General features: G+C 41.5%; 1 protein-coding gene across 1 annotated transcript in view; it reads left to right on the forward strand.

Annotated features, from left to right (window-relative positions):
• LOC138515307 (rho GTPase-activating protein 7-like) overlaps nucleotides 1-20,354 on the forward strand; it is a 957,199-nt gene extending 936,845 nt beyond the window's left edge. Inside the window, exon 5 of the mRNA XM_069630211.1 lies at nucleotides 20,310-20,354. Within this exon, the coding sequence (XP_069486312.1) occupies nucleotides 20,310-20,354 (45 nt within the window). The remainder of the gene's footprint in view (nucleotides 1-20,309) is intronic.
• The last annotated feature ends 3,260 nt before the right edge of the window (nucleotides 20,355-23,614 follow it).

The following is a 23,614-nucleotide window of genomic DNA, read 5'->3' on the forward strand; positions in this document are numbered from 1 at the left end:
GGAGTCGAAGATGACCAAGAGGTTTCTGGCCTCACAAGATGGTTGGGATAGAATGCCAAAGAGGGTGGCCAGAGGGTTGGAGAAAAAGAGGGCACATGTGTCCCAATGAGGAGAATCTACATCTTACTGGCATTGAGACAGAGATCATTCGCTGCACACCATGTCTGAATGGCGGACAGACAGTCAGGGATGAGAGAGGGAGAAGAGGGGGAAGAAGTTTGAAGGAAAGCTGTGTGCCATCAGCATAACACTGAACATGGGGATGGAAGGAGGAGATCAAGTGAGCAAGAGGGGCGATATAGATATTGAAGAGCCATGGTAATAAAATAGTTCCTGGGGGGCGCCAGAGGTAGAGAGGGTGATGGTGGAGGAGAAAAGACCCTGTTGCAGCTGGGAAAGGTGGTAAGTGAGGAAAGATGTCAGCCAATCCAGTGCCCGGTCAGTGATGCAGAAGGTGTCACTGAGACATTTTATGATGATGGAATGGTTGGCCATGTCAAAGGCAGAAGAGAGATCGAGTAAAATGAGAACAGCAGGAGAGTTGGAGTCAAGATTTGTGAGTATGGTTTCACAGGTGTTCAGGAGAGCAGTCTCTGTGCCTCTGGATGCCCGGAATCCAAATTGATGGTCATGAATGCAACTAACAAGATCAGTGTGGAGGGTCAATTGGGGGAGGACCAACTTTCTCAAGAGTTTACCCAGGAAGGCGGTAGTAAAGATAGGGTGATAGTTAGCTGGCAGGGCTGATGTGCGCTTTAAAAATCTGAATAAATAAATAAATAAGGGGTCAGCAGATGGCTTCTTTGAGAGAGGGTTCACAGCGGAGTCCTTGATGGATAGAGGGAAAGAGCCAGTGGAGAAGGAGTGGTTACAAAATTCAGCAAAAGCTTGGGCAAGAGAGGAGGTGTTGCCCTTAATGGTTCTAGAGGAGCATGGAGCACCTGTTTGGAAGAGGCCTTCATAGAGCGGACCACTTTAGAGACCTGATCCGGTGTTATGGGCAGGAGGGAGGAGAGGGATGGGGGAGGCAGTAGAGGGGCCAAGGGAGGCAGGGGAGCAGGCATAGGAGAGGAGATGGGGATGGAGGAGAGTGAGGACAGGATGTCCTGTGTTTTGGATGTGAAGTGGGAAGGCAAGGCAGGGAAGAGAGCCTGGGAAGGAAGAAGAGAGGTGGAGACTGCAAGTGGATTGCCGAGTTCCTTTAAAAAGTTTGGCCGTGTTGTTAGTGGTTCCAGAGATGCGGGTTTGGATGTGGGCCCACTTCTTGGAGCATATAGAGAGGCAATATTGCTTTTGGAGCTTAGGGTTTGTCAGAGGATAAGCCCAAGGCCTGCCACTTTCATTGAGCAACTCTGTACTTGTGTTTCAGAGATGCTAGATCAGAGTCGTACAAGCTGTTGATCTTGGTGGCAGGTTTTAGGCGGATCCTCATGGCAGGGCAAGGATGTCAAGGGTGTTAGAGATGGCAAGGTGCAGGTTAGCAAGGACAGAGTTAGAGGGAGAGTCAGGAGAGGGGATGAAGGTGGAGGCAAAAACAGCTTCATCGGTCGACTGACGGCAAAGGAGACTGGCAAAGGAGGCTGGCAGTGCTGAGGGTGGCTCAGATAGAGGGCCAAGGGCCCCAGGTGGGAGGAAAGGAGAGAGTGTTCAGACCAGGAGAGGGCGTGTTCAACTGCTTAGTGATAGGGATGTCACCAGAGATGAGGGCATCAAGAGTGTGGCCGGCAGAGTGAGTCGGGCCGGAAGGAAGAATAGTGAGAGAGAGGGAGTCACAGAGGGCTCGGAACTGAGAGGTGGATGATTCAAGAGAGTTGAGGTGGATGATTCAAGAGAGTCAAGGGGGATGTTGAAGTCACCAAAGAGGAGGAGTTTGGAAGAAGAGGTTGAAAGGGATGAGGCAAGGTCGTCCATTCACAGAGGAAGAGGGAGATAGGACCAGGGGGTCTGTAGATTGTGGCAAGGGTGATAGAGAGAGTATGTGGGACCCCAAGCATTCAAAAGAGGAGTAGGATTGGGTAGGAATAATGGAAGCATGCCCACACTCAGGGAAGATCAGGGCCACTCCTCCTCCAGCCTTGTTGAGTCTGATGTTTGGAGAGGATTTTGTAGCCCGCAGGAAGGAGAATGTCAAGAGCAGTGACAGAACTGGCATTGAAACATGTCTCGGTAAGCGCTAGATGTCCAGGTCAAAATCTTCAAGGAGACAGATGACAGAGGAGTGTTTGACAGCAGAGCAAGCATTCAGAGTAGCTAAGTGAAGCTGGTTACCACCTTTGAAGGTTTTCCAAGGGAGTGTACTGGGGCATGGTCCTCCCATTGGTGTTGGTGGAGTAGTGAGAGGAGAGGAAGAAGGGGCAGCAGGAGAAGGGAGGACGTTTAAGACAGAAGGCAGGCAACAGTCGGGAAGGGGAAGAGTAAGTTGAGAACCTTGGGCCATGATATTGCCATTGTGATAGACATTAATGATACATATAGAGGATGAGAAGTATGCAAGGAGTACTTCCTACCTAGTTCCACCATTAATGGGTGAGGGAGAGAAAGGAGAAACAGCAGGGACCAGATGGGTGGTCCATATGTCAGGAGAGGGGAGTGAAGAGGATGTCTGCAATAGTCTGTCTGGAAGTGGCATTGATGTTAGTGTCAGTGATAGGTAGGCCTGGATTAGAGTCCAGCAGAGCCTTTTCAGCTTTTATCTTCAAGACTTCATGAGAGAGGTAGGATAAGTGATAGAATAGCAGTTAGAATCGTTAATAGATAGGAGAGATGGAGAGTGCCATGGTAGTAGGGGGGTTGGGAGAGAGATAAACAGGTGAGCTGCACGGGAATTCAACAAGTGGCCTAGCAGCCAGGTAGGCACAGACTAGGAGGTGTGCAAAGGAAGACAATCATTGCACAGGATACAAAGCACACCTTGGTTTGAAATTGCCAATAAGCACTAATACAGCACAAAATGGAGGATGCAGTTATTTAAAAAGCACACCTAGATTCGAAGTTGCCGAAAAGCACTAATAATTCTCAGACTGAACATTTTTGGAAAAACGTGGACCCAACGCATTCCCTGAAATCCAAACCATTTAATTTTATAAAATCTCTCAGACCTAGGTACGTGTTAATATTTAGTATCTCACAAAAAGCCAGTAACCAAAGCAGCCAACTGTCTCCGATCAGTCACACAGTTTTCAAACCAGCCATGATATTTGCAGTCTTTATCTGTTTCCCGGAAAATTATTCCTAGTTTGAATTTCTAGTAATCTGTATGACAATGGTATGTATGATGTGTGTGTTTTGGTGTTTGTAATTGGTTGATGTTACTGTGGTTATTCTGTGATAGCTTACACCCAGACTGTGTCTGTCATTTTAGTGTTTTGGTTAATAAATATAGTCCTCTTTTTGTGGTTTTGATTTTGTATAAACGCTATCATTTTATGCAGTTTTGTCCTTCTGATTGTAGAACTCTCTATGCACTATACTCTCATTGTTTGCTCCCAACCCATCCTTTACCTATTGTTGAAGCTTATCCACCCTACCTAACCCCAATCTTCTATATTCTAACTACTATGTATACCTTATCATCATCCACTTTAAATAACCACTTTATATTCCGTGATCTGATTTAAAAAAAAAAGATTCTTATAGCCGCGACTTTACAAAAAAGGGGAGTGATTGCTGTATTGAGGATGGTTCCTAGCAACAGTAACGGCTGGGTTTTTCTTACCTGTGGCTATCCCACGCCCACCTAGTGCACTGGGTTACTATTCATGAGTATAGGTGGCGACCTGTGGAGCCACAGTTATATACCAGCAAATGGCATGTCGTGTGTTTGTGGATGTGTGGTAGCCGGGGCTATCTGACATTTTGGCGGGAGTAGCATCATAAATTCATTGAGTGCTGAGGGGTATTGGGAGAGACCAGGGAAGTGGAAGAGGTCCATGGGGAGTGATGGGGGCTGGTGGGCATGTTAGCTACACTTGTTTGGAGATTGGGGGAGTGGAAATACATTTTTCTATCATAGTTTTTTTCAAATAGCCACGGATAACAGCAAACAGCCATGAAGGGGCATTTCTATAACTGCATCTCTACAAAAGCATATTGGTATATACGTCAACGCTTTTTGTAATTTTATTAGTTGTACCTGTAGGCATGTTTATGTTTATATCCGAGTCTATTAAACCATACATTTTCTGTGCAATAATCATATTGTTATGTGGATGACACAGCACAGAATTTCATGTGTGTGTGTGTGTTATTGTATGTGCTTAGGTGTTCCCTTTTATTTGAATTTTTGAAGGTTGGTTTAGATGGTTTTTGAGTTTTCAAAAAAATGTACGTGTAGCCATGGCTACGAAGCAAGATCTGCAGCTGTGTCGAATAGCTGCGGCTATGAAAGATGCTGGGTGGGGGAAAAAAGATTTCTGTGAGTTTGATTGTTATTGGTTATGGTTACTGTTCTATTTGTGTAGCTCTCTGTGATAGGTTGTAATGAAAATGTGTCATCGATTTTAGTAGTTTTATTAGTATATAGTCCTCTTTTTGAAGGTTTATTTGCAGTGTTGTGTGCATTAGTTATATGAACCACTACTATCAGACGGTGTTCATTATCATTGTTTTCTTATGCTCTGATTGTGTGGCAAGTATTTTTTAATGTATTTTTTAACATTCACTAACATGGATCCACAAAATTAGATTTCTCAATCGATGACATTTATATGCAGGCATTTAGTTTTTGTATTCATGTTAGTGTAGTTGAAGGTTTATTTAATTGTATTTGTTGTCATTTTAATGCGCTTTCAGCTATGCAGTACTCTTAGCTGTTTTGTGTTTTCTGTGAGGTAGTACAATTGATGGTGTTTTGCAAGTTCATTTTAGTCATTGTTTCAATTATTTTTTTAATTTTCATGTGGTGGCTTTTTTTAGTATCTTTTGAAAAAACCCATATGTACATATATATGTGGCAAGTAGTATTGTGAAGATTTATTTTAGGATACATCGAGTATTGTCTTTGTACACAGTTACTGCAACACCTTAATATCTTTCCCTTCATCAACAGTACATATAAATGTAAACACTTTGAAAAGTTAAGTAAATATGCAACAAAGTTTTATAAGAGCAGGTTTATTTGGCGGGAATGTGGCTACACAATTTCTTTTTATTTTGCTTTCTACACATGATACATTGTTTTCATTAGCCCAATTGTATTATTAATGTCAATTATGTAAATAATAACAAAACCCTTTATATTCAAGTAATACATGTTAGTTGCAGGGATGTTAAAATGAGCAATACATTGTAAAAAACAAACTTGAAATTCAAGGAAAAAACTTTAGTTGCATGGATGTTAAGGTGAGAACTTAATGCAACAAAGCCCATGAAATTCTGCTAAAACCACCGTAACTTTGCGCCCCCATGTTGCGCAGCCTATGACCACAATGATGACATCACAAATCACATCACTGATGACATCACTAATTACTTTACAACAGTAACCGGCATTAAGGTTGGCCTTCAACCACGGTCAGTGTGTATGGCCAAAAATGGTCTCTGAGTGCAAAACTTTCAAGGACTGATTGCAGCATGGTTTAAAAGAAAATAATGTGAATGTCGTATGTTATGAGATATTTAAAACTAAGAAAAAACACAGCATTAGAGACTGTTGACTGTCTCCCACCTATGCAGTAGCCGAGATTAACCCTGCTTTGTTTCAAAGCTAGGAAGGATCCAGCCCTCTCAGGCCATGTTGCTCTGAGTGGTCTTGTAACATCGGCTCATTTATCAGGCAACATGGCCTTAGGGGGCTGGCCCCTTCCTCCCTTTGAAGCTAAGCAGGGTTGGTCCCGATTATTGCATGGATGGAAAACCTACTGTAGCTGTAAAAATAGCTTTTTTAGTATTGACTGTAAAGACTACAATTACTAGAATGCAATTCAGCAAAAGGCAAAAAAAACTGTATTACTGCAAAACTTCCAAGCACTGACAGTAGCACGGTTTAAAAAAAAATAATTTGGATGCCTGTTCTGTTGCCCATCCATGCAGTAACCAGGACTGACCCTGCTTAGCTTCAAAGCTTAACTTAGCTTCCAAGCAAGGAAAGGGATGGCCCATTTCTCTAAGTTGTCTTGTAACTTTGGCTCATTTATCAGCCAATACGGCATGAGGGCGTGGCCTCTTCCTCACTTTGAAGCCAAGCTTAGTCTGTCCTGGTTACTGCATGGATGCAAGACCTGGATGTTTATCGTGCCATAGCCCTGGGAAAAACGGCTGGGAAAAAAGTGGTTTCTTGCCCCCAGGCCCTCACCAAGTGTTCCCCTCATCTGTGCAGGTGTCCTCACTCCCCAGATGGCCTCCTCACCTCCCCTGCCCTTTCCTTTCCCCCCACAACACACGCAGTGCTTTCCTGTCACCCGAGGCCCTCAAAAAGTGCCCTCCTCATCTGTGCCAGATCCCACACTCCCCAGATGTCATCCGCACTTCCCCTACCCTGTGCCTTTCCCCCACAACACACGTTTCTGTGATGCAGTTTGCTTTGAGATGTCAGCTACAGAAGACATTGTGTTGCAAATTCAGTCCCTAGACTCCCAAATTTCACTTGGTGATCTCTAGCCGCCCCCCCCACCTTTAGCCTGATGCATTTGCATGTATTTTGACCTGAAAACCTCGAATATCTCTCACATCGAGAGAAACACATTATGGCAGCTGTTTCATTTCTAAAAACACACAGTTTTGGGTAAATCCCACAGATATAGCTATCTAGTTTTAAGAAGGGGCACCCCCTTCTCCGTCAAATATTTAAATAACTACTGCACAAAATAACCCCAAACTACAATCAGCAGGCTTTTGAATGTTTCGTGCCCAAGTTGTTTCAGGCCTGGTCCAGATCCATCCAGTGGTTTCCGCTGTGCGCTTTGGCCAAAAATGACCTTATTTGTCCATGGGAAAATGAACGTGAAGTAGGCCGCAACTTGGGAAAAAAACCTTTTGTGCCTTCTTAATAACTTTTTCATTTTTTAATAATCTTTATGAAATGTTGCAGTCTGGGGGCCTGCGTTTCCCTAATTACTTTCGAAATTTCGGCCAAATCCGTTACTCGAATCAAAGATTATTAATAATAGAATTTTAAGGGGTTCCTATGGGAGCCCGAACTGAGCTTAACTATAGGGAGGCTATTGCTGCCCTACAATGTGTATATATATATACCGGCGGCACTCATCCATTATTTTTAAAATCATCACCGACTCTATGGGTCTTTGTGCTTGGTCCTTTATTTACATTCCGCTGGACAAGGGGGAACAGAGAAAGCCAAAATAACGTGTTTCACCCTGACGGGCTTCGTTGGATTGTGTGAACAATAGCATTTCCGAAGTATTTAACATTCAGAGAATGTGTGTGTTGAGTGCATTTTCCATTTCCATCTGCTAGAGGAGCACCCTGCTGTTACATATTGTGCCATTGAAATCCGCCATATTGCAGCATGCATAGAGCCACAACCTATGCTGAGCCTACACATATTTACTATTATGGGCATTGTGCCTCATAGCTCCTATTAAACTATGATCAAACATGTTGCAAGGTGCAAAGTGCAATTAATAACATAAATTGTGGAAAAGGTGGGCACCACCTAAAATCGATCTAAAAAAATTGTGCAATGTGAAAAAAATGTATTTTTCCTAAACATGGAAAAATGTTTAGGTGTAGTCTCACAGGAGCAGACTGTATGTAGCCCAGAGACACCTGAGCTCAATATGAACAAACAAAAAGAAAAGCTGATTGACGCAAACTCAGCTAAACAGTCGCTCTCAAAGTTGTACCACAGCCGCATAATAGTGCTAAGAATGTTCAATTATGTTGCAATTTTCCTTAAGCCGGATCATTTCAATGAATTATACTTGTTAGTAATATGATGTATAGAAATCCTCTTTGAAAGATTCTTAAAACATTTTCACTGGTCAAAATAGAAGAATAGGCCAAAATGGCTGAGTTCATGTATCCGAAAGATTATTATTATTATTATTATTATTATTGCCAATGTATTTCTGAGACTTAATGCTCCTTCATCAGGGCTGTAATCTCTGTCAGCAGTGAATACATATATAAACAGAATTATGAAGAAATAATATTTATATATTCACCCTCTCAGAAAGTTAAGCACAAAATAATGACCTAGAAAAAGGAAATTCAAAATATGCAAATAAACATGTACGTACCATAATTCAATGAATTTTAGTTATTAATAATAGCTATTGCTACCCTATAATATATATATATATATATATATATATGTATATATATATATATATATATATATATATATAGGTTTGTACGTGACCAGACAGCAAGGGTCCTGCGAAACGCGCTGTACTGTGTTTTTAGCTGTTAGCAAATGCTAAAATAAACTGGACACTTTAAGGATTGCACGATCATTTTGTTGGTGTTTCATTGGGAAGAAGTCATTGACTGGCGTTCAACGTTATTCCGTTGTGTGCTATCCCCTTCGGGAAAGAAGGATTCACTTTCCCTTTTCTTCATATGTAGACATATTATGTCAAAACCAGGAAAAGTGTGCAGCAAAAATGGAATGTCGGACAGTGGCAATTCATCCTGCATTGAAAATAAAGGGTAGAGAACCGATGCAAACACACATGTTTCCAGGTACGTTTATTTAATCATCCTGCTGAACAGACCATCGTTTCGCTGCCTCCTCAACTTAGCAATGGTTACAGTCAAATCGACATGAAAAAAGGACAACAGTTAAATGCATTTTCTCTGTTTTTCTTTTTTCTATGCCATCATAGAAAGAGGGCAGACAGAGTAAAAAAAATTCACGGCAAATTACTTAACTTCTTCAGGAATCCATATTGCTTACACTTTACATGAAAACTTGATTGCTTGGAATAAAGGACAAAGTGCAGAACAAAGTGCAAAATCAGAGCATTAAGGTGCTGAACATTCTGCTGAAATATTTTTAGTATAAAAGGCCTAAGCAGAGGGTGTAATCCATGCAAACATATTACCTAATTTTCACGGGAAACTCGTAGAGAAAATATGTATGTTTTTGGGAGCAGAACACCAAACAATGTCTACCATAGTGGTTGTTGTTCATTTGCTACCATCAATCCAAACTGAGAGCAAGTATAAAATCAGACAATTGTGGGTGAATTAACTTATATTGATATATTCAAATGGATGAATAAAAGCCTTAAAGGCAATTGTCAGTCTAAAAAACATGCATAATGTTTATATCACTTTACTCCTACTAACCTAGAATATAGTAAAATGTATGTATTTATTGTCATTTATATAGCGCCTATACACTCAAAAAGCATTTAAAAGAGCTTCAACTTAAGGAGAGAGAGTAGATAACCAAACAGAATTGACATTCATAAGAGGCATTGAACATTCACAATGGGAAAGTGCTATGTATTTGAAGGTACAACTGAGAACAAAGAGGACTACAAACTGATTACAACATATGCCATAATTATTGTACATGCCTGACAGTCGTTTCAATAATGCAAGACTGTACATAAAAAGAGGAGAGGGGGAGGGTAAGAGGAACAAGGCAACGAGTCCATCACACATGCCTGACAGTGTTTCTGATAGTGATAAGTGAATGAGACATGCCTTAGGAGTGGAGGTGGGGAAAGGTGGCAGGGAGAGGCACACTAGGCACAGAGAATGAAAGTGACTGCAGATGTAAAGAGGAAGTAGAAACGGGGGTCTAGTAGATAAGGAGGACCAACTGCAGAACAATAGGTGGGGGGCCAGGAATGTTTGCAAAAAGGCACAGTGCATAAAAAGTGTGCAAGATGTAAAAAGCACAACCTCAAAAACGATTTTAACCAGAGCACAATGCAATGCAGAATGAATGCAGTGATGTAAAAGGCACAAACCACCTAGATTCAAATTTAGACAGAGCACAATGCAAAGCAAAGAGGATGCAGTGATGTAAAAAGCACACAACACCTAGAATTGAATTTAAACAGAGCACAATGCAATGCAAAATGGATGCAGTGATGTAAAAGGCACAAACCACCTAGAATTGAGTTTGAACAGAGCACAATGCAATGCAAAATAAATGGATGCAGTGATGTAAAAGGCACAAACCACCTACATTTGAATTTAAACATAGCTCAATGCAAAGTAAAAAGGGCGCAGTGATGTAAAAGGCACAAACCACCTAGATGCAAATTTAAACAGAGCAAAATCCAATGCAAAATGGATGTGGTGGTGTTAAAGGCACAAACCACCTAGATTCTAATTTAAACAGAGAACAATGCAATGCAAAATTGATGCAGTGATGTAAAAGACACACCAACATTTATTTTAAAAGAACATAAGTGCAGTGCGAGATGTAGAGTAGGAAGGAGAGGTAGAGCGGCAGAGTGATATAGCCAACAGTTAAGAGGTTCCGGTGTTAGAGGAGGAGGCAGTAGAAAAGTTCAGCCATCACTCAAGCGATCCACAAGGGTGTGAGGAGGTCCAGGAGCCAAGTTCATTTCGGAGCAGGGTGTACCCAGGGGCCGCCGCATTGTAGGAGTGGGCCTTTGGAACGTGGGGCAGCGTTGGCTTGCCAGCTCCCTGATTGGCTGAATTTTGTGGGTCACGAGCCAATCACAGCAGCATCAGGTTGCATCAAGGGGATGGCTGAGCTGCTTTGTTATAGGGCAGCAATCTTATTTTTTTTTTGGTAATACTGATTTAAAACAGCAGCACGCTCACAGAATTTCAGAACTACTGCTATTCAATCCTTATGTTGCAGTCCAGGCGCTCTATGCAATCAATATTAGCATCCCACAACTTTGCAGCCCACGTGAGGCCTATCTGAACAATGCTGCATGTCCCAAATGTGCACCTGAGCCTCATGGTGATGGGGGAGGCTCTCTGTGAGCCAGCAGTCGATCATCGTGTCTCTGGTACTGTTGAGGGGAAAAGGATGATCATTATATACTATGAAGAATATTTAATACATTACTAGTAGCTCAAATGTGCAAACCCACAAAATATTCTACTAACATACATCTCTTTATCCTATATGTCCCATACATGCAGATACATAATAATGATGTGATGTGATGTGCAAACTAGAAATAAAGTGTGAAACAGTAGCCGATAAAAAAAATATCCAATAAAATGTCATATTGACTCCATTGCCTATATTGAGCCTCGTTATCATGCACTTATTCTTCTTATTTGGCACTACAATGGAACAATAGGATCATTTATATATAAAAATTGTGCAAGAAATTGCAAAGTGTCTTACAAGAGAAAATATTATGTAAAGGTCAATGTCACATTTCTGCACATTAAGAGAATATAGACAAAATACAAAATGTTTACTCATTTGATGAAACTTATAATGACTCTGACTGCAATATCAAAAAGATGTACACAAAATAAATAACAGTGAAGTGATATTTGTATCATAACAAACGCATTTGTTTTAGAGTTATATGGGCAGGTATGTGAAGGAGGTTATCAGGGTGGTACATGAAGGCAATATGACTTTACAGAAAGGCAGAATAGCCCTCAGTCATGTTGAGGCCAAATGGAACTTTACTATTACACCATAAAATTAATCTTGTTTCAAGTTTCTTAAGTGTGATTCTCTATCTTCACCACATGGGCTTGGTTTTACTATGCTTAAAGCAACCTATATCAAAGAAATGCTATCACTTCATGTTCTTCCTGAAGTGTATAACTACCAGGGTAGTTCTTATCTACTTTATTTAATGAAGTTAATGCGTTCCAATACGTGCATGTTTACCTTTCTGATCGCACTGTCAATATATAGCTTTGGACATGTACATATTAGACCATACACCACATGGCTGGAATTACAGTTGACATGATCCCTAATGTAATGTATCCAGTTAATTCCACTTATTTCACATGTGTTGGTGTCCACAATCTTAGTACAAATAGAAGAGGACCACGAGGAAAAGAACCACTAGTCCATTTCGACCAATCATTGTGCATCGGTGGAGGATAGAGACTATGAGTTAGAAGCTCTTCTAGGTTCTTCCCATGTCCAAGACTAAGCTGCATTACATCACTTACAATGGGTTTAAAATTTGGTGTCTCTGTGAAATCAGTGCCAATGTCTTCCTATACCCTTACGAATCTCATTGGTCTGTAACCTGTAGATGGTGATGAATCTAATGCATTTCTGGTCAAACTTATATTTGGTATTAAGTTATTCCAGCCTTGTTTTATTCTCAGTTTTCCAAAACGCTTTCTGCAAAACCTGCTTGGAATAACCTCTTTTAATGAAACGGAAACACATATCCACACATGTCGCAGCAAAATTGCTATCTTGGGAGCAATTCCTTCTTACTCATAAAATTCAAAATAAGAGATGTTGCAGATATTGTGTGGAGGATAACAAACGGAAGCTTCTAAAATTGAACTATCAGCTGTTGCTTTACGGTGAATCTTAGTATGTATACTTGCATTTTGTTACTATAATTTGGACTGCATTTCAGATTCAAATTGTTGTTGTTAACATAACAGATGAAATTCTTTCAGGAGGGTACATCGCCATTCACAATATAAATAAATAATTGCTTTATTTTAGCCATAGGATTCTATTGCTATTCCATGGATTGTTTTCAGTTTGAAAAGTAAAAGTCTCCTCCAATTAGCCCATACGTAAATTAGCATAAGGAGAGCACATTTGATGCCCATGGCAGTTCCACGTTTCTGTAAATAAAGGTATGATAAACAAAAAAATGTATCTGTCAATATACATACGATCTTCTCTAATAACATTTCTGTAAGTTGGGTAAATGCTGCTGATTGTTTTCTCAGAAAGAACTTTGAAGCAATAAGACTCTCATCATGGCAAATTGCAGTCTACAAAGATGTAATGTCTAATGTTACTCAGAGGTAGTCTCATTCTCATGGAATGTCCATGAGTTTATTAAGGACATCACCTGTGTCTGTGACATGTGAGGGTAAACTGGATGCGAAAGGCAACAAAAATATCCACATAACTAGAAATTGGTTCGGTGAGGGAACCGATAGAATTAACAATTCTCCTACATGGTGGACTTTCTTTATTCTTATGTACTTTGGGTAAGAGGTCGCATACCAGAATTGTGGGATGTTTCTCATGCAGAAAGTTCAACTCCTTATTTATAAGACCCACATTATGCCAGGGTGTTAGTCTGGCCTTTTATTGTGTGTTATACTTTTCAGTGGGATCCGATCTGAGTTTATTATAGCAGGACCCATCCCTCAACTGTTTATATGCCTCCCCAATACATTTTTGTGACTCCAGTGGATAGTGTTGCCTCCTTTGTTGGATGGTTTATTTACCCACTCTTTGTTTTCAGCCAATGTTTTAATAATGGTGTTTCCCTCTTTTGAGATGTTAGCATCGACTTTTTTTGTTCCAAGTTAACTTTGCTAAGTGGTCTCTGACAGCAATTTCAAATATAATTTCAAATTATAAATACAATCTTATGAATTCTTTTCACAACACAAAAATATCAGTGATTTAATATCACTTGTAATGCATTATAATAATATCATATTCACTACTTACAATGAACCTTCAATGAAACAATGTTTTATAAAAAATGAAAATTAATTAAAAGAAACAATTATCATGAAAATCCAAAATGACTGCATTTTAAAGTTACAAATCTGAAATGCATTTGCTGTACATGGTACAAGATGTGATGGTTGGAATGCTACAAATGTATGATTGGGGGGCCACAACACCAACAATAAGGCTTCAACTTGCATTGCATTGATAATGTGGCCCGGGGGAGAGCGAGAGTTGAAAGCAAACTACACAGAATCATTTCTTGCTCTTTCTGTGTGACTTAGAGCCTGCAAAATAACCAGAACAGAGTTGGCTGGTGAGTGAGGGGATTTAACTCCTAAGGGAATGGCATTGACCAAATGCACCATCTCTTCTGCTTATCTAGCAGGCTCTCAGTTGCACAGAGAACGCAAGACAATGAGAGCAGTGATATGAAATAGAGAGGCAATTCTTTGCTTTATTGAAAATATATTGACTCTCTTTTTAATATTTTACGTCTAACCCATATTTTCCCTGCAAGTAATAGCACCTAGGGAACATGAAGAGGGCAGCAGTGTATAGGTATAAATCCCAGTAACGTAACATGCATGTTTTTATTGTAGTGCACAGCACCTTTACAAGATATTAAAAGATTGAACTTCATACAATCCTATATATCTTGCATTTATTTTATTCCAAAGAATTCCAATCAGACAAAAATAATGGATTACCAGTTATTTTCAGTGTAGACGTGTTCCAGATAGAGGCTTCTAGGTCTACGGAGGGATTGATAAGTAAATCTCTGCAGACGTTTGTCCAGATGTACATAGCAATCTCTAATATTGGATTATTTCCTGTTGCTTGTCTTTTTCTCATATGGTAATGAGTAATCTTGTCCTAAATAATTAGCTTGCGTTTTCAATAATAAACCTGTTTGGTTTGTAATTGGATCTTTGGCATGTTGACGAGTAAGGAGAAATAGGAAAGACTGGAGTATATACATCTATTTGCCCATTTCAACCCTTGATGTCATGCTTCATATAGCTTATTTATATTTATTCTAGGATTCATGATTCCTCCCAACGACTTAATCTCTATAGTAATTGTAATAGTAATAATGCTCTTGCTAATTGAAATGGCATAATATTAAATATATAATTTAATTTGGGTGCAATAATAATTTTGATCATTTCTATTTTGCTACACATTGAGAACTACAGATTAGTCAATCAATCTAGATCAGCAACAATTGATTTCCATATGGGCGATACATTATTATAATTATGTTTTGAAAACCCACATTTTATTTTACACCTAAATATTTTAATGCTTTAGATGACCACTTGAACGGATAATGATGGAAATCCACATTAGTGGCTACTGTGGAAAACTGGCAGCGTCTCATATGTTTGCCAGCTAATTTTATAACCAGGAGATTGTGAGACGTTATTTATAATAGTTATTTATGTCTCTTTTGGTGTTTAGGATATTAAAATGTTAATAAAATATCAGTTGCAAATACACTTAATTTCAACACTTTAAATGCTTACCTTCTTGAACCTGGTCTATTTCAGACATTAAGATTTTTTTTTTTTTAACTTATGCATGGCTTTGACCTCTAAAATTCAAAGGATGATCACTTTGTTACTGAAATCTCGGCATGCACCTTCAGGAAACATAGCTAAAGATTTAGTTGGACAGATTATTCCTTTCAGGTCAAGCCCTTGAAATGTATTCTGTCTTGTCCCCCCATTTCATGGTGCAATGTACTGCTGTGAAAGTATTGAAAGGTGTGCTGTAAACAGACAAAGGGTCTCGTTACGAGGCTGGCGGTAGCCGTGCCTGTAGGCACGGCGGCCGCCGGTATGATTTTTTTTCCGGTGCCCAGAAATGGGAAAATATCGGGTCATTATAATGGTGCCGGTCCATCCGACATGCTGGGCTCGCGGGTGCCTTTCTTTCGGCCAGGTCAGACCTGGCAGAAGGAAAGGCACAGCGAGCACAACTCAGAGTTTGCCGGTCCGGATACAATGGCATGCTTACCGGTACCATTGTATCCGGACCGGCAAGTTCGTAATGAGGCCCATGTTACTGTGTGGTGAACCTAAATGTAAATGTACTTACCAACATTAAGGTTTCTCTGCATCTTCTCTGCCCCATTGTCAAGCTAAATCATTCCCTCAATGCTGCCTTAAATTTCGTTGAGGTTGCCCTAATTATCCTTTGCTGCTTGCTGCTACCTTCGTGTTGCTCTCTTGCTCACTTTCTGTTTCTTTCTTCCGTCTTGTTTCTTTCTCTCTTTCTCCCATCTTGCTTCTTTTTCTGTCTGTGGCAGCCATTGGAGTATATCTAGTTCTGGCCTCAGAAACAGCAGCTTTGGCTAAACCAGTAATTTATGTGATTAGAAATTATACCTGGAGCTCCCACAAGCCTATCCTTGCTTATTTATTAACGACAGATACATGATAATGTATTGTAACTCTATAAACGGTACCATTTTATATAAACATTCTCCGGAGGCGGAGGGAGGGGGGCCAACTCTATGATCGGTTAAGCTTGTTTGCATACTGGATACATTGTGGAGCAAGTGCTGGAGTAGATGAGTAGGAAACAAGAACACAAAGCGTACACCAATGCGTGCATATAGCACAAAACGGGGTCCATTTGGACCCCAGGGACTCTATTTGTATGTTTATGTGTGCTTACCGATGGACACGGGTGTTATTACAGAGACATTCTTTAGGCAAGTTGCAACTACAAAAATAAAGGGTTGTATTGAATGCGATGGACTAGTTTAAGATGTTGTTCCAGTGAAAATAGCCAGGGGTGAAGACAATATTAAAAATCATAAATATTCATTATATACAGTGTCTGTGGCTGGTATTTACATAGTAACAATGTACATAGAAAAGTCCTGATGGCTGTAAACCTGCCAGGAGGCCACTGGCAGTGAGTTATGTTATTAATGAGGGTGGGTAAGGAGGTATCCTTCCTTCTTGAGTTTGAGCCTTGATTTAAATATTTCCACCAAAGGGATGGATCTGATGGACTGAGCACAGAGCATTCCAGTATATTTGGGCAAATAGGGAGAAGAAGCAAAAGCAAGGTGAAGCGTGGGGCCTCTGGGTGACAGGTCACAGAGAGATGTAGTGCAGAGTGTCTGAGGAGTAGAGAGCATTCAGAAGAACTCTATGAAGTAATGGGGGAAAGACCATTGATGGATCTAAATACGGGGAGCAGGAACTTGAAGGGAGACTCCTTTAGAATGGAGAGCTATCCACCTTTTTGGTGGTCTGAAGATGTAGGGGAGGATCTGAATAGGTTGAAGAGAGTCATGTTGCAAAGTTGACCACTTTGTTAAGGGGAGCAAAGGAGTAAAGTGGAAGACCAAGAAGTATGATTGCACATTAGTAGATCTTGCTAACACTAGTGTGGATATTAAGGTCTTGCTTGTGTGATACATGAAGTGCGGACAGCTTTTTGTAATGTTTAGGCTGTGATGGAAGTGGCCATAATAAACTGGAAGAGTTTAGGTTGTTATCAAAGAGAATCCCGATGCCGTCTAAGAGAAAGACAACTTGTGTGTGTTTGATGAACTGAGAATGAGCAGCATAGGGTCCTGCAGTGATTGATGGCAGTTAGGCTACTGGTTATGTGTTCGGAGATTGCATGAGTGAAGGAGTGGAAAAAAGGTCATCTGAGTATCACCAGTGAAGTCAATAGCGAAGTCATAGTTAAAGTCAAAGAAGGAAATGATTTCACAAACTCAGCAGGTGTACTATGAAATTAGAAGTGGACAATGGAGTGGGATATTACCCTAATCACAACAGTGCTGTGTAATTTATTTAGCACATTATAAATCTATTAGCATGTCAAAGAAATCAGACATTAGTCGTTGTATCAAAGAAAAAGTGATTTCATTATATTTCAAGCCGACACGTGTTTCAACCCTCCTGGGTCTTTATCAAGGTAATATGTCAATTCCGGTGTCTATGTGACCAATGGGATGGCTAGTGGTGGAATCAAGACTTCACATAATCCTGAAGCAATGCACAATAAGTGGTAGCAAGATTAGCAAATCTCCTGGTTAGGTAGAGATCTTGGATGTTCAACCCTGGATGGGCAATAGATGATTGAGTCCTTACAGAATTTCCCATGTTGTAGTCACTTCCATCAATGGAAATGTGAATCCTTCATCTTTGAAGATTGAAGGGGGTAGAGAGAAAGTGTGTCTCAAGATAACTTATGATCTGGTTAACGACAACCCTCTCAAGAGTTATTCAATGGTGGAGTACGATAGAGACAGGTCTGTACAATGAGGGGTTTGTTGGAGTTTACCCTGGGTTTCTTAAGAAGATGTAAGACTGTGGCTGTTATATAACAGGTGGGGAAGATTCCAGTTGAGAAAGAGAGCTTGAATAAGATGGAGGGATGAGCAGAGGTGACAGGTGCAAATTCCCTGTGGCAGAAAAGGGGCCAGTTAGAGTGTAGGAGGGTCTGGAAGAGTACAGTGTGGGAGTATACTATGGGGAGGTGGGGAGAAGTTGGATAGAAAGGAGAATGTGGTAGGATGGGAGAGGCCTGAAAAGTGAGGGGTGTCAGGAGAGGTAGAAAGGTTTCACATACTTTAGTGATTTTGGCAGAGACGTGGGTAGGCATAATCAAAAGCTAGGAGGTCCGAGGATCTGCAGTGGTTCTTAGGGGGGAGGTATGGCTTTGAGGGATACTTTTTCAGGGTGCAAGCAGAGAGAGGTCATGAGATTACTATAATAGGATGATGTAGCTGCATCAAGAGCGGTGCTGAGGTGAGAAGAGCATCTTTGTAGGCAATGAGGAGAGTCCGAATTTATTTTGCTGCAGCAGCATAAGCAACAATGTCTGGTTAGATGGTTGAGGCTCTGGGCCAGAGGGGGTAAAAGAGCAGGCAGGGTTGTGATCATTGAAGGAGGCGGCCAGTGGAGAGCTGAATACAATAATAGAGAGTTCAGTAGAGCAAGGAAACGGAACAGAAAGAGCTTTAAGTGAGACTTTGGCCTGGCCAATGTAGGGGCCTAGACTGTCAGGCTTGAATTTGTGTTTTGTGACACATATGGCAGGAGAGAGCTAGAGTGAAGGGGTAATAGAGATAGTGAAGTGAAGAAGCGAGCAATAATTGGAGGAGAAGGAGTCAACTGTGGCGGCAGAGGAGACTAAGGTGGGGGACATGGACATGAGACCAAGAGAGTTGCTGTGGGAGTGGCTAGGCAAGTCTTGTAGGTTGACTATTGAGATGCCAAAAACAGTGGACTTAAGCACTGCTCAAATGTAAACATGGACATATGTTTGCCAGGGCTTTTCTTTTACCGCAATGGGTGGTATTACACGAGATTTGCAAGTGTGCAAGCACTGTCTGCCTATGTGCAACTAGATAAGTGGCAGTGCAAACACGCCTTTTTCTGTATTTGCTCTGTCACCTATGTGATCTTGCATGTGCAAACAGCATTTGCTCATATACTAATATGACTGTGCATCTTCAAAAAAACATTTGGTAGTGTGCAAATGTACCATAAGAAATTCGCGTATGTTTTCAGACCACCCGAAGTTGCAAGACACTTTGTGTGGGATCGTTGTTTAAGACTCCAGCGTCAATGAATATACAAGACCTGGGCACACGTCACACTCGATCAATTTCCGGTAAGACCACAGGTGCAAACTCTCCTCACTGCTGGCTCCCCATAGCTGGGCACGTGCCCCGGGTGACCTGGAGGAGATACAGGACCCATTGAAGGCTGTGAACCGCTAATGCAATTGCAGGGAGGAGCTTGGTCTTTCCTGTTCATAGCTTTGGTGCTTTTTGTTCTTTTTAGAGAGTCATGTTCACCAACCTCAGAGCATTTTACATAGATAGTAAAACAAACTACGGAAAAGCCAAACAACATGGCAATTGAATAATTCAAAGAAAGCATGACAGCAACAGAAAAGCATGTGTCCTGTCTGCCCCATCTGAACAGTATAGCCCCAGTTGTGTGGGCCACAGCCTTTCCTTTAATTTATTAGGAAACGATTTGAAATATGCCAAGGATGCAACAAATGATGGCTTCCCATCGCCGCCCATTGGGCTTCCTTTGACACACCACCCTCTCCAGCCCCTCTAACTATCCCTGACTAAAAGTCCCTGACTAACACCTCCAGGAGTCTCTGACTAGGAACCAGAACAGAGCCTGAATTGAGTGGCCTAAGCCTTAGGCCCCGGAGCCATGGTAGGCCTCACCCATTATGGGCAACTGATCATGCCTGGGGGAGAGCTCATATGGAAGAAAGCCATTGCGAAAATATGCAGTCAGACTTTATGTCTGTGTATCAAATCCAACGAACTGATCCCTTTTATAATGAAGCCTGTCCATCATCTCAGACGCCTGTGTTCACTGCTGAAGATACATGTTTTTGATGATCTGATACCTTGGTTCAACAAAATCATCCAAAAAAAAGCCAGGCCGGTTAATGTCAGGTGAGTCATTTTAATGGAGCTTTACTGGTGACTTTGAGGGTGGGGTATGGGGGCGTATGTGCAAGCCTTTATGTCACCGGTGGCCTCTTCCTTTACTTCCTTTACTTCCCTCAGAAATCAGAAATGAAATGTTCACATTAAAAACAACGCACGATGTATATTGTTCACTGCCACAACACATGCAATATGAGGCCTTCAATTTCCTGTGATATTTTATCTTAGCCAAGTCCTGCTTTGCCTAAAGCTAATAACACCCAAATGTGAAGGACATTATGATCATTGATTCCTTTTATTTTTCAGGTTACTCCTGGTACTTCTGAAAAGGAGAAGGCTGGTGAGTGCTAATATTTCATTCTAATAATTCCAAGAATGCGGACTTGTGCACATATAAGTGCTTGCAGACGTCTCCGGAATGTCCAGGACCAGAGACACTGCACTTGGGCCTGTTTACCTGTGTGGGCTCTCTCTGCTGCATCACCCACTTGAGGGTTATTTCACCTGGTACTCGGCGCAGAATACCATAATGAAGTGTGTCAGTGTCCTAATGTGGTGCCCACCTGCGTCACTGGATGCGTGCAGAGCCACACTCTCTGTCAGAATTCCAAAGCCACCCTCCATCTTCTGAAAATATTTCAAGTATTCTACACTCTTCCTTATGCCACCTTAGCTTTGTTGCTTGGAGCGTAGCAGTGCATGACTACGCAACCTGTCATGAGTTTCACCCAACTGATTGACTCTCAGGTAGCCAATCGGCACTGCTGAGTGAGCATAGATAGGTTTGGCCCTTTCTGACGAGTTATAGGGGATGCGTTCATTAGTTATGAGACACTGCTGGGTGTTATGGGGGAGAGACTCTGGAGCATTGAATAATACAAACCCATGCATGCATACATGTGCAAAGTATGGCACTGACAAACTGGATATTGGCCCTCATTACAACACCGGCGGTAACCAATGACGCAATTAGCACCATGGTTGCTGCCGGTATTGTAACGATTCCGCCATGGAGCAATGGGGAATTACCACCCCATTCCAAGGTTGGCGGGGCGGTAATTCCCCGTGCACCATTGGCCCTTCCCCATTCCCCATTCCTGCCCCATAGGGCTCAATGGGAATGGGGAAGGCGGTAGTTACGGTACCACCTGGACCAGCCGTTAAAGTAGGGACTGCAAAGGGACCTCAAAATTAGGCGCTAAGGGGTTAATGGCGCCGCAGCCTTTTACGGCACCGTTAACCCCTTAGCGCCAGGGTCGTAATGAGGCCCATTGAGTTAAAGTCTCATTAAAGCGCTATAGCTCTGATCTCACGTAATGTTTACTAGGACGATGCTTTCTTTGGTGTCTTGAAATTAGAATAGGCAAAGCACTTTCATTGTTTTTGGAGAGTACACCTCGAAACATCCAGGGGTCCCTCTACCATCTACAGCGTGTTAAACAGGCAATCTCTAAATTCGTGTAAAAAGTCTTTAAAGATCTGTACGTGTCTCTGTGCTTTAGAGTTGCTAGTGGACAACAGCTCCTTTAATTCAGAAAGCCCCCTAGACACGTGACATTGCAAGCATGTGTCTTGGACCACCTGTGTGCTTGCTTTCTTGCTCTACTGATTGATACTTCAATGCACATTGTTCCGTTTGATTACAAACAAATCAAACTAAAGAATTTAAAACTTGTTTACATGGCCTCTTCTCCTGGCAAGCATCATTGGCCAGCTGTGCCAGAAGAATGTAGATTGCCTTAACTACTAGGCCAGGGTTTAGATGGTTTAGACTATGACTCCGAAAATCCCACACCATGGACTACAATTGCTGGTGCTGATTGGGTTTATAGTCCAAAACATCTGGGGGCTCGATGGTTGCAGACCCCTGTGCTATACAAAAACTAACTGATCAGAGAAATCCCATGTGGACGACTTCTGCGGGAGTAGCTGTCAGTTGTAGTACACGCGACTGTAATGTGTCTTCAGAGGTCATACGGACTAGAAGCAAACCTGAGGAAGTCTGGGACAGACACTGTTGGGTATTCCACCATATACTGCAATGTCAAACATCTGTACAATTGCCCCTCCACATGCAGCTTGCCGTCACATATGCCTACCAGGGTTACTGCAGACAGAGAGTTATCATTTCAGAATTGGGAACTGATCTGTGACATTCTACGATTGTTAGTTTTCGCGCAGATGCCTAATCCACGCTCCCCTTACACTCACATGAAGGGGGACTGAGTGGGATTTCTCATTCTGAGGCTTGCACTTTTCAGATGCACCTCATATGACCAACCTCTTGTGAACTCTTGATCCTTCTTCTTCCAGCCTCTTCGTTCCCCTTGTGATCTGCGGCAACCACGTGGTAGTTTGTAACAGTGCTGGAAATGGAAAAGATTTACTGGGGGAACAGTCACCTCTGTGAAAGAACAGGACTGTGGGAAGGACAGGGCGGGTCCAAGGGGCGTGCCCCCCAGCCGGGTTGCAGTACAGTATCTTTTCATAGAGTATCCTTATCCTTGACCTACCATTGCTATTGCATAAACTGTATAAAATGTATCCTGTAACCGCTACCTTCAAGTGCCCAGATACCCTTGGGTCTGGCGCACTATATAAATAAAATAAACAAACAAACAAACAAACCTAACCTTAGCGATTTGCATAAAAACAAAGAGCATTAAGGGAACATCATAATGTCCACCATTTTAAATGTTAAACATGGCTTATATTGATTCAGTAAGAAACCCTTTCAAGTGAATAATGGTCTCTTCTGTTAACAATTTCCACCCTAATAAAGACATCTTTGTACATTGCAGGACATATATACTAGTTTGGACAAATGCAACAATGTATGTGAGGCTTTGGCAGTTTTTGCCTGCATCGCTGGGTCTTCTGAAAACATGTATTCGTGAGCGCAATGCGAGCTACCTGTGCTTCAATGAGCAGAATACTTTCAGAAGTTTAGGCAGAAAACCATGCGCGTTTGCTCATTAAGGTGCATGCCCTGTAAGAGTCATATGCTCGCCCCTGGGTCTGGGGGACGGAGTAGTGCTCCGGCAAGACATTTTTTTTCTGGAGCTCCGCTCTGTTTTGTTCCGGACCATTCCCTGAGCTTGTTCGTAACATTCAAAAGAAACTTAAGGCAGCATCAAAATGGAGGAAGCCATGGTTTGCGGTAGTCTGGCTGATTAATCTGCAAATTCAAGAGTGTTGCTGTGATTCTAATGCAAAGTGCTATTTAAAATTTTCCTAGGATATGGAAAATGTGGTCCCACTTCGTGGCAGGACATATATTAATTGCGTCTTAATCACTTCAAGCATGCATTCTATTTCTATAGTGATGTGCAAAATGCTGCCATGTCACTGGGTGCTTGTCCCCAAGTCTATGTTTACATAATTCCATTTGCATTTCAAATTATTGTTAATTGTGTCATTCCATGACTTACATACATCACCCATTATATACTAGATGAAGATGTTAAGCATTTGCTAAAAAGAATCTCTCAGCGAAAGTGTTAGTCCTTCCCTTCTGTAGTCAGCAATCACTATGAATAATAATAATGTGCTCTGTATGGATCGTTTGCTGGCCCAGTAGTTGCCATGTTGCTGTAGATAACAGAGTTTAA

Source organism: Ambystoma mexicanum, chromosome 6q (assembly GCF_040938575.1).
Source record: "Ambystoma mexicanum isolate Mex_15411 chromosome 6q, UKY_AmexF1_1, whole genome shotgun sequence".
In the NCBI taxonomy this organism is placed as follows: Eukaryota; Metazoa; Chordata; class Amphibia; order Caudata; family Ambystomatidae; genus Ambystoma; species Ambystoma mexicanum.